The 12,517-nt window shown below is 36.0% G+C and overlaps 1 protein-coding gene across 1 annotated transcript; it reads left to right on the forward strand.

Annotated features, from left to right (window-relative positions):
• The first annotated feature begins 4,187 nt into the window (after positions 1-4,187).
• On the forward strand, positions 4,188-12,133 carry LOC131148836 (acetyl-CoA acetyltransferase 2). Its single transcript, XM_058098771.1, has 14 exons — positions 4,188-4,367; positions 5,687-5,749; positions 6,238-6,336; positions 6,438-6,611; positions 6,700-6,805; positions 8,524-8,662; positions 9,163-9,240; positions 9,329-9,394; positions 9,798-9,883; positions 10,566-10,665; positions 10,784-10,894; positions 11,001-11,042; positions 11,276-11,362; positions 11,833-12,133. The coding sequence occupies exons 2-14, from the start codon at positions 5,707-5,709 to the stop codon at positions 11,920-11,922; spliced, it is 1,221 nt and encodes a 406-aa protein (XP_057954754.1). The 5' UTR covers positions 4,188-4,367; positions 5,687-5,706; the 3' UTR covers positions 11,923-12,133.
• The last annotated feature ends 384 nt before the right edge of the window (positions 12,134-12,517 follow it).

The raw sequence follows: 12,517 nt of genomic DNA on the forward strand, positions 1-12,517 counted from the left end.
TAATAGGGCTCAATGATACCTATAAGGCTATTAAAGCACAGATACTACTGATCAAACCTTTTTCCAGCTTGAATGAAGTTTACTCCATTATTCAGCAAGAGGAAAAGATGAGAAAAATTTCTACTAAAATCCTGAGTAGTGATTCCATGGCTATGGTAAGCAAAGGGATTTACAGCAAGTCATCTACTGGGCAAGAAAGAAGAGATAGGTACTACTGTACCTTCTATAAAATCCCAGGACACTCTCTAGAGAGATGCTTCAAAGCAAATCCACGTAAGCCCATATGTACTCATTGCCAAATATCGGGCCACAGCTGAAAAATGCTTCAAACTTCATGGATATCCAGCAGGTTATAAGGGAGAAGGGAAGAATAAACCTATTATGAATCTGGCAAACACAAATGTTGCAATAAGTTCTGAGCAGGGAGTTCTGAAAGATAAACCTCAAGCGCCACTGACTCAGGAGCAGTATGCTTAGCTTTTGGCTCTCCTGAAACTTGTCTCTAGCATCCAAGTTTTCATTCCCTCAGCCAATCATGTTCATGCCATGGTTACACCCTCTTCCTCAGATGCAAATAGTCACAAAATTTCTGGTATATCGATGTGTCTCTCAGTCTCTACTCCCAAATCCAGTAATATCTCAAAATCTCCTTGGATTATGGACACTAGAGCAACAGACCTTATGATCTGCTCCAAGTTCTTATTCCATTCCATCCAAAGTACTATTTCCTCTTTTGTAGCCTTACCAAATGGTGAGATTGTTCCTGTTACTCATATGGGAACAGCCAAAGTCACCAAGAATCTCATCCTGCACAATGTGCTTTGTGTTCCCAGTTTTTCTTTTAATCTGAATTTAGCAAAGAAAATGACTCAAAAACTAACTTGTTGCATTGTTTTCTTTGTTGATTGTTGCTATATTTAGTACCTTTTGACTTGGACGATAACTGACATGGGTGAAGTGAAGCAAAGACTCTATCATATGTTGCAAAAAGAAGTTTCTCCTTCAGCCTTATATGATGCTTTATCCAAATACAACCACAAAACCAACCTCTGTCAGCAACAATAGTGCATCTTTTGACCTTTGGCATTATTGATTAGGACATTCTTCTTACTCTCAAATCGACACAAATACCAAAGTCAGCATATTAAAACCCTCCGATAGTCACCCTTGTCTCATTTGTCCTTTAGCTAAACAACACAAGCAACCCTTCCCTACTAGCCACCATCAATCTAAGAAATGTTTTGAACTATACATTGTAATATATGGGGTCCATGTAATGAGATTAGTCATGATGGTTGTAGGTATTTTTTGACTATTGTGGATGATTTCAGTAGATGTACTTGGACTTACATGTTGAAATCAAAATCAGAAGCCTGCGCCAATTTTCAAAACTTTTGTGCAATGGTAGAAACCCAATTTGAAACAAAAGTAAAAATCATTCGGAGTGACAATGGAGGAGAGTTTGATATGAAAATTTTTTATCTAAAACATGGGATTTTACACCGAAGGACATGTGTGGAGACACCTCAACAAAATGCTATTGTTAAGAGGAAGCATCAACATATTTTGAATGTTGAAAGAGCACTAAAAATTCAAAGTAGCATTTCATTGAAGTATTGGAACCACTGCATTCTCACGGCTGTATATCTCATTAATAGAACTCCATCTCCATTTTTAAATCATAAAAGTCCCTTTGAGATTTTGTTTAAAAGAAAACCTAGTTATGCACATTTAAAGGTTTTTGGGTGCTTGGCATTTGCTACCACTTTGGTCAATGGAAGACATAAATTTGATTCTAGGGTTAGAAAGTTTGTATTCATTGGTTATCACTTTGGAGTCAAAGGATATAGGCTTTTGGACCTAGATACTAAAAATGTTTTCATTTCTCGAAATGTTGTTTTTATGAAACTATCTTTCCATTCAAAACAGACAAGATCAATCATCTTGACACTAATGTCAGCAAAATTGAACCACCACCAAATCCAAACGAATTAAGTTTTTCCCATTTTACCTGCTCATAACCATTTTGGAGACATTGTCAACCCCAATACCACTTTGAAAACAAAGTCACTCCAGACACTTGATTCTTAAAACAATGAACTGATCAATTATGAAAATAACTCCAGACCTAAAACAGAAACTCATGACAACACCCATACACATTTACCCCGAAGATCAACCAGAACAAGGAGAGCTCCTGCTCATTTGCAAGACTTCATATGTCAGCAATCAACTTCTCTTCTCCCATCCCAGAACTTGGACAAGTTGAAAAACCAAAATTTATCAGGTAAGCCTTTTTCTCTGAGTGCCAGCATATCTTATGATAAGTTGTCCACACCACACAAAGCCTTCGTGACCTCCATAACCTCACACACTAAACCTAAAACTTACTCAGAGGCCAGTACACCATCTGAGGGGGGTAGATGCGATGAAAGCTGAAATAACTGCTCTTGAACTCAATGATGCTTGGGTTATTATGAATTTACCTCCTTGCAAAGAACCAATAGGCTATAAATGGGTTTACAAAATCAAATTTCTCGCTGATGGTAGTATAGAAATATACAAGGCCAGACTTGTTGCAAAGAGGTACACACAACAGGAGGGGATGGATTACCATGAAACCTTTTCTCACATGGCAAAAATGGTCACTATAAGAACCTTACTGGCCATTGCAGCAATAAAATGGCGGTTTTTACAACAATTTGATGTCAATAATGCCTTCTTGCGTGGGGATTTAGAGGAGGATGTGTACATGGAGTTGCCCCTGGGGCATCCTAATAAAAGTGGGAGAAAAGTATGCAAATTAAAAAAAAAGTTTGTATGGCCTCAAACAAGCCTCACGACAATGGTACTCGAAACTCTCAAATTTCATCATTCACCAAGGATATGTTCAGTCCAAGGCAGACTATAGTTTGTTCACAAAGGTAACTTAAGGTTCCTTCACAGCCATTTTAGTATATATGGATGATATAACAGTTGTTGGGAATGATATGGATACAATTGATCAATTGAAAAGATCTCTTGATGACCAATTTAAGATCGAGGATCTTGGTAAGTTGAAGTATTTTCTAGGTATTGAAGTGGCCATAACAACAAAGGGAATTCATTTATGCCAACACAAATATGCTTTGGATATTTTTGGAGACTCAAGTACCATTGGCACTACTCCAACAAAGATTCCTTTTAGATCAAAATGTGAGAATGTCCAAAGAAGAAGGATAGTTACTTCCTGAGCCTGCTCTTTACAGAAGGCTGATTGGTAGGCTATTGTACTTGACCATAACCAGACCCGAGTTAGCCTACTCAGTCCAAACACTAAGTCAGTTTATGAAGAATCCAAGAGTGCCACACCTGCAGACAGCTCACAAAGTACTATGGTACATCAAAAGGTCACCAGGATAAGTTTTGTTCTATTCAGCAGACTCGGGAATGCAACTCAAAGGCTTTATTAATTCAGATTGGGGGGGCTTGTCCAGACACTAAGAGATCTGTGACAGGCTACCGTGTGTTTCTTAGGAAATCCTTGGTGTCTTTGAAATCAAAGAAATAAAGTGTGGTCTCTAGGTCCTCTGCAGAGGCAGATTATCGGGCAATAGCAAATATCAGCTGTGAATTGACTTGACTGAAGTATTTACTTGGGGATTTACAGATTGCCCATCCACATGCTGCTCTCTTGTACTGTGATAACAAGTCAGATATACACATTGCCACGAATCCCATGTTCCATGAGAGGACAATGCATATAGAGATAGATTGTCATTTAGTTAGAGACAAGATTCAAGAGGACTGCATTTTAACAGAGTATGTAACCAGCAAGCAGCAAGTGGTAGACATCTTTACCAAGAGCTTAGGCACACAAATTTTTTATCTAGGCTTATCCAAGATGGGAGTAGAAGACATCTACTCTCCATCTTGTGGGGGGCTGTTAAAGATCGAAAGGAATAAAATTGGTTGCAGGCAGGGACCTATTACATCTCAGTATTAATTCCTTGTATAGCGTTCTTTGAACATACAAAACTCAAGAACAAGTGAGCAATATACCAAAAGGTCTCTGCAAAAATAAATATATAATTAATTTCTTTAAAGAATATTTATTAGATTTTGAAAATGGGCAGCAGGTCTGCAATTAGTATTTGTTTTAAATATATATATATATATATATATATATTTAAAAAATGTAAATTAACATCTTGCGTGCGCCTCGTGCTCGGCAGTTGTCTAGCTCTACCTCTCTCTCTCTATATATATTACACGCATGCCACTCCTGGTAGCTGCCCTGCCCTCACAACACCTCCCGCCCTCTCCCACGCCCGCACCAACGCCCACACCTTCCGTCCTCGGTCTCCAAATTCTTGCCAAGAACAAAGGTAAATACCATCTCAGTCTCTTCGTACCTCCCATTTCACCTATATTTTCGCTTTTCAACTCTGTTTTTTGTTCAATTTCTCCTCGATTCCCTCCGTTTTTGCTGATTAATTCCCCCCCGAGGTCTGGTTTCGTTAATTTCCTCGCGATTACTCTGCTTTCCTATTGATCTTCTCTGTTTTTCACAGTTTTGATGTGGCTAGGGTCTCCTCTTAGCCTTTCTGATCGAATTTCATTTCGTCTCGATCGAAATGAGACTTGGAAACCATGACACCAGTCGCACCTCTGATTAGATGTTCATGCTAGATCTGGCTGTTTTTTTTGTTCATTGCAAATTTTCCCCCTCAGAACTCTGATTTTTTATACATGCAGTTTGATTAATTGCATGCTGAAATTACAGCTTCTTTACTTTGTTTTTCATCAGTAGTTTGAATGTTTGCCTCGATCAAATACAAATTCTCTCATTTTTTTTTTTATTAAATTTCTATGGTGTGAATCACATGGTTTAGCCGTGGAGCCGAACTTTTGAGGGGCGTGGTCTTTGATCAGAATGTTAAAGCAAATTTTATTATCCTATGATAATTGTTAATGCTGTGATGATCTCAGGTTAAACGCTGGCAATTTGCCTGAGCATTTGAGCCCTTCTCCCAGTGAGAAACATTTGTTTTCGTGGAAATGTTTCTATGATCGTTTAGGTCTAATGGCCTGATCATGGCTGATTAATTGTCCCAGTTGTACTGTTTTGGAAGATGATTCCGAAAGTTAAACTATAATAATAGTCGCTTTAATAACTGGATGAACTATTATCCCCTGTTTTTGTCACTCCGTTATTCCGTATGCTCGTTCACTCCACATAAAAGATATTGAGCTTGATCATGTTTGCCAAAATTGTTGGACATATTTCTTTAAAATTTTGTTTATATTTACTTCTTCTGAAACTATTCTTCTCACGATTCTTCAAAAAAAAAAAAGAAAAAAAAGAGAGAGAGAGAAGGGGGAATTTTGAAAATATTTATAAAAAATCTCTGCATCTTTGGCACTTAGTCGATGTGATTTCTGTTTTCTTCTGTTGCTCTTTTTTATTCTGATGACCAAAACGGGTTGGTGAAATAAATTGGAATATAATAATTTAATGTGAAGGGATGTCGTGCTTTCACTATGAATGTCCTGCCCTTTCTGTGAAGCGTACAACAAACACAGTTTTCTCTGTTCACGATTCACAAGTTAAACCTAGGGTCGATTGCCTGGGATTATACATTCTGCTTTATTATTTTTATGAACCAAAATTCTAAGAAAGGTTCCAACAATGCTGATCTTGCAGATCTCCATTCGTGAGTACCAATGGCTCCAGCAGCAGCATCTTCAGATTCATTAAAGCCTAGAGGTGTGTTGTACTTGCTCTATTTCTATAACATAATGATAATAATATATGGATGAATCCTTTTTGTCCCCGTTTATTGTCTAAGCAAATACATGTGCTTTGACAGCTGATGAGTGGTATTACTTTTATAAATGGAACTTGAACATTTTTCTATAGTCTTCTGCGTTTGATTGTGCTTAAAGTACAAATAATGCAATTTTTTTCATTCAATTCGTTATTCGGTCGTCTAAAGTGTTGTTTGTTCCTCATTTGATCTTTCTGTCTCCTAGTGCATCTTGTTACTTTTCCTTCAGTTGCAAATCATTGGCAGTGTGATCTGCCATATATATATATATATTCTCATATAATCTAAAGAACTATAGTTGTGAAAAAAAATATAAAAATCAAACACTGTATATTCTAACTATGAAGACCATTTAATTTATGTCTCTGTGAGTTGTTTACATTTGGGCTATGATTTGTTCAACAGTCTTAGTTTCTTTTTTCTACAGATGTTTGTATTGTTGGTGTTGCGCGCACGCCAATGGGTGGCTTTCTTGGTACTCTTTCATCTTTATCAGCCACCAAGCTTGGATCTATAGCAATTGAATGTAAGATTACATCCTTCTTTTTAATCTGTTGCATTATGAGGCAATATCTGGTTCTTAAGGAAAGTTCTTCATTTTAAATGATTTTTCTTGTTAATCTGTAGCTGCTCTAAAGAGAGCCAACGTTGCTCCATCACTTGTACAAGAAGTTTTCTTTGGAAATGTTCTCAGTGCTAATCTAGGGCAGGCTCCTGCTAGACAAGCTGCATTAGGTGCAGGAATACCTAATTCAGTGGTCTGTACTACCATTAACAAAGTTTGTGCATCAGGGATGAAAGGTGCACTCTTATCTTTACAAAAGGTTGAAATTTTTATGTCATAAATTTTATTAAAGTGTAATAGAATTTTGTTTGGCGATCATTGCAGCAACCATTCTTGCAGCACAGAGTATCCAGTTGGGCATAAATGATGTTGTCATAGCTGGTGGCATGGAAAGCATGTCTAATGCGCCTAAATACCTGGCAGAAGCGAGGTTGATAGTCCCTTCTTTATTATGATTTTGTTGTTTTTTCCTTCAATTTTGAACCTCAAAGTTAGAGATATATTAAAAAAAAACTATATATATATATATATATATATATTTTAAATGTGAAAATGAGCATCTCTCATTGAAAGATAAAGATGTAGAAATAAGCTGTGATACTCACCTAAGAGTATCCCTACCTACACCCTTAGATGGAGAATTTTTTTCTCATCTGGCTTCTAGACAACTGAGGGCTTGTTTGGTATCGTTACTATTTTTTGTTCCTATTTCTCCATAGTGAAGAAACAAATTATAAAAATGCGTTTTTGTTTATGTAGTCAATTTTCTGTTTCTGTTCCTGATTTTCTTTTGTTTGTCAAAAAATTGAAAATCAGATTTTATGGTTTTCAGTTGTTTTGACAAGTTGCCAAAAATTTTAATATCCAGAAATAGTTTTTTTGGACTAAATTATTCATTTATACACTTTTAAATTAAAATCAAAATTAAATGATCATATGAATTTAAATATAATTAAAATAAAAATAGGCATAAATTTTAAAAAATAATAATAAAGCCAATTACAAAATAATTTTACTATTTTTCAATTGTAATGTCCAATAAAACTTTTATTGTAAAGTAAAATTTGAAAGTAGAATAATTAAGTAAACTAATTATAATAAATTTTATTTTTATTATAGTAATTTTTTTAATGTGTATTATTTGTAATTTTATTATTTTAATCATATTTTTATAAAATATTATTTGATTTAAAGATAAAATTGAGCATTTTTTATTAAATTTTTAATTTGTATTAGTTTGATAAATGTTAACCAAACAGGTTGCTAGTTTCTAGTTTCCGTTTTTGGTTTTTAGTTTTCATTTCTGGTTTTTCGTTTCTCTAATTTTTGACAATGATATCAAACGGCCCCTGCGAGTTAGTTACTTACTTATCTCCAGCTGATGATCTTGTCTCATTAACCTTAAAAGACCATTTCTCTTATAAAAGGAATTGAAGAAGTTAAAAATTCAGTGAGTCAATATTAAGGGGCTATTTGGAATCTAAAATGCCAGCCTGCTTTGCACTTTTTTCTGCATGTCTTATGTAGCTCAAATAAGCTTGGTTAATAAGTTTTGTAATGTTGAATTACATCGTAATGTCAAGGGATGGCCTGGTTGTGATGGCTTCATCCCATCTGTTTAAGCAGGTTTTAAATCTCACCATCCCCAGCCCCAGTTAGCTATACTAAGAAATATACTGCACTGTTTGAAAATGTCTGAAATGCCTTATGAGCATAAGACACCCCATTTGACCAGATTGTTTAGAAAGAAAATTAGATTGAATGTATCAATTTTTATCTTAGGGTAGCTATCTACCTGTGTGAGTGAAAAATAAGTTGGCTATTGAAATTAATGTATAGATTTCTATAGCCTCTTAAATTCTAGAATTCTAGACTGCTGCTTATATGCTTGACTCCTGAATACTTGTGTCAAGAGGTTTATTGGACTCCCACAGTCCACAGATTCTTGCACACAGGCCTTACTTTTTATTTATACTTGTGTTATATTGAAGATATTGTTTTATTCACTTCTGTTATTGGGCATACTGAAATGATGTTGGGAAATTAGGCTGGATTTTCCAAAATTTTCATGCATTATTGATGCTGATTCCAATTATTGCATTACTTTAAAAGCAGTAATAACATATGCTTGTTACATGTGTAAAACAGGAAGGGATCTCGATTTGGACATGATTCTATTGTTGATGGGATGCTAAAAGATGGGCTGTGGGATGTTTACAATGATTATGCAATGGGAAATTGTGCAGAGTTATGTGCAGATCAACATTCAATAACAAGGGAGGAGCAGGTATTGTCTTAGTGCAAATTCATCTGTTGGATTTGAAATAACTTCAGTAAGAAAATGCCAGATAGACCGTCACTGCATTTATGTGCTGCATTTCTTTGCTTTCCTGTGGCATGTACTTCTTGTTGTGGCATCTTGTACAATTTTTAAGTCAGTACTTCCATTCTTTTAAAAATATTTGGTGATTTTGGACATGCACCCCAGAGAGTTGGCATAAAGGCTTATTTATTGTTATTGTGATTTGTGCATGTAAAGAACATGAAGGATCAAGCATTACAGCAATTAATCTTCTCTTCTACACTCTTAATTTTAAGTTTCAATTCTGTCATTCTTTTAAAACCATTGAATTACCCAGAAACTGAAACTCTGTTGTTGCTTTTTTCTATATATATATATATATATTTAAAATTTTTTTATTTGCCCCTACAAATAAGTGTGACGGTAAAATCTGTCTTTGATCATATTGAGAAGCATTATGGCTTATTTCTACGGTTTTCCTGCAGGATTCCTATGCTATCCGGAGCTTTGAGTGTGGTATTGCTGCTCAAGCCAGCGGTGCCTTTGCATGGGAAATTGTTCCGGTTAGATATCTTGTTTTAAGTTCATTGATGTCACAAATGCATGTTGTTGTGTATAGCTATCATACAACTTCGTCTGGTGCTGGTGCAGGTTGAAGTATCTGGGGGAAGAGGAAAACCATCGGCAATTATTGACAAGGATGAAGGTCTCGGAAAGGTACTTCAATGCTTTACATTTGATGCTTGTGTGAATAATCACTTGCATATGCATACATATGTATTTGTTATATCTATCTCATGTGCTTGCCATATGTTGATTCCTTCTAATGTAGATGCATATACTTGTCTTTTCCAGACTAATCTCATTTTTTTTGCAACCGTGGCCCTTCCTTCCTTTCAAAATTAAGTAGCTAATTTTATTTTTCGTGTCAAAAGCAGAGTGAAACTGAATTTGAGTGAACTGTTTAAAATATCTCCGGGTTGTAAACTGTTCTTTGACCTTTTCATTTTTTTGAAAAAAAAGAATCTGATTGCCAAAAAATAGCATTTAGATGTGGAGCCAGTGTAACTTGACCCCCTTCAATATTAATATTCTGTTTGTTGTTTTTTCGCCTTGCCAGTTTGATGCTGGTAAATTAAGGAAGCTCAGGCCAAGTTTTAAAGAGAATGGAGGTTCGGTGACTGCCGGCAATGCTTCCAGTATCAGGTTTATTATTTTTCTCGTAAATTATTTATTTTATTTTCATATTTATTCACATATTCAATTTGTTGTGCCATGAACACCTTGTAATTTATGGAGCTCAATGCTGCTATTGTTGTTAGTTAGTACTTATGATGGATTGATAACTGTAAACCTGTCATGCATCAAGATGGAATCATCTTAGGAACCATTAAATTAGATATTTATTACGTATTCATGGCTTGGTTTCTGGATGCATCTTCATGCTAGGGGTGATAGAGCATGCTAATTTATCTGGTTGTCTACACTTTCTTAAAATTGAGAGATATCTTAATCATCCTAGAAAGTTTCCAACGTCTAGATCTGTACCCAAATTTGAGTTCAAAAGCAGTGAATGATGTTCTAATTGATTCGAACTGTCACTTCTATAAATGTATGTTCTTACTTTTAATATCTATAGAATCAGGTGCTGTGCATGGGCAGCTGTTGTGAGTACTGATTAGAATCCACCCATGGTCCTCTTCTCCCTCTTCCAGTTTCTACCTGTTCAAGAATTCTCTCTGAATCTACAAAAAACTTGATGTTCCAGTGTCATGTTTTTCCAATTGTTATCACTTTGAAAGTGTACCGTATGGTATTTATGCTGGTTATATAATCTTATGAAGACATCATCCTGAACTATTACTGAAGCAAAGGTTCTCATTAACAGTGATGGTGCTGCTGCATTAGTTTTAGTGAGTGGAGAGAAGGCGCTAAAGCTTGGGCTGCAAGTAATTGCAAAGATCACGGGGTATGCCGATGCTGCCCAGGTATTTCACAGAAATTTATATATCTTACCGACATGACTTTGCTAATTTTGACATTTAGAGTTTAGACATCCATTATCTTTTCAGTATTGGGGTTGTACTCATGAGATTGAATTTGCAGGCACCCGAGTTATTCACAACAGCTCCAGCCCTTGCTATACCAAAAGCTATTACAAATGCTGGATTGGAGGCTTCTAAAATTGATTTCTATGAAATAAACGAAGCCTTTTCTGTAAGATTCTTAATGCATTTTCGTTAAAAAGAAATTTTAAAAAATCAGCAATTAGGTTATCGAGCTATTAGTGCATCAATTTTATTTTACCTTGTAACATGTGCAGGTTGTCGCCCTTGCGAATCAAAAACTGCTTGGACTCAGCCCAGTGAGTTCGTTAACTTAGGCAGCTGCATGTGTGTGTGTGTGTGCATATGTGTGTGTGTGCGCACATATGTTATGTGTGACTGATGCATTGAGTAATTTATTTATGAACCTATGCTTGCGTTTCTGAGGTGCTTTTCTCACTGGCATTTAACTCTTCATTCAGTTTATGCGGTTCACTGTCAGCATGAGTATTGCCCACTTCTTTATTTGGCACCTTTCTTATTCTTCTTGTAGGATAAAATTAACGTGCATGGTGGAGCTGTATCCTTGGGACATCCTTTGGGTTGCAGTGGAGCCCGTATCCTGGTCACCCTTCTTGGGGTATGTTTCTGCTGGATTATTTTACTTTATGTTTATTTGTGAAACTCCATGCTATCTAGTAAATGCTAATATTCATTCTTTTTGGGATAAAATGTGTCAATGTATTCCTTGCTCTGTGTGTGTGTGTGTGTGTGAGAGAGAGAGAGAGAGAGAGAGAGAGAGAGAGAGAGAGGGTCAAGAGAAGATAATTGACATTTTTTTAGTTTTGGAATTTTCTTTTATTCCCAATTCTGCACTTGTGAGAGTAATCAGTTCTCCTCCTAGGTGTGAGGAGAATGTGTTTGGAAGGGTATTCTCTTTTCATTTCTCTATTACAAAACTTCCATGGTGCGGCTCCCTCAGCTGCTACTTCTATTTGGCTGCATAAATCCTTTTCTCTGCTAGGATTGTTTTAGTTTTTCGCTAAATTAGAGTTAGTTAACTCCTTTTTTATTGCATTGGCTCATTTTTTGTTGCTCTTCCTCTTGCAGGTGCTAAGACAGAAAAATGGGAAATATGGAGTTGGTGGCGTTTGCAATGGGGGAGGAGGTGCTTCTGCACTTGTTGTAGAGCTTGTGTGAGAGCCTTCTCTATGGTGTGGGCAAGTAGGGCTGCTCAAATAGAGCTACTCCTAGACAAATCTACTAGAAGTGTCACTCATTTTGGTCATCAACCTAGAACTCTAGTAGAAGTTTTTGAATTTCTTTTGGGCTGTGTTTGTAGTAGACTGTTGCAGAAAATAAAAGATGATGTAGAAATTGCAGATTCAAGCGAGCAGTCTTTAACTCTCAACATATCGACTCTTTCCCCCTAAACATTTGAGATTATTGCATGCAAGTATGTCGCAATACAGGCTCATGACAAGCAGCATGACTCCAAACTTTTTTGGTAAAATTTTTGCTTTAGACTGAAACAACTCATATAAAATAATTCGGAAAGATGTCATGAAAAACACAAGCTTTGGCTGCCAGACGCCGGTTTGGAGTCCTGATATTTCTTGGGGGTAATCAGCATGAAATGAGCATCTTCATTATTTTATTTCTATGGAAATGATTTCTCAATGGAAAACCCTTGTTCTTGGGAATTAAAATGTTACCAAACAAGTTTTGACTGGTAAATTATTCGAAGCACAAGTTTTACTTTGCTTTCCACTTTGGATTGTTGAAAGAAACTGGT

This window comes from Malania oleifera, chromosome 2 (assembly GCF_029873635.1).
Source record: "Malania oleifera isolate guangnan ecotype guangnan chromosome 2, ASM2987363v1, whole genome shotgun sequence".
Classification (NCBI taxonomy): Eukaryota; Viridiplantae; Streptophyta; class Magnoliopsida; order Santalales; family Ximeniaceae; genus Malania; species Malania oleifera.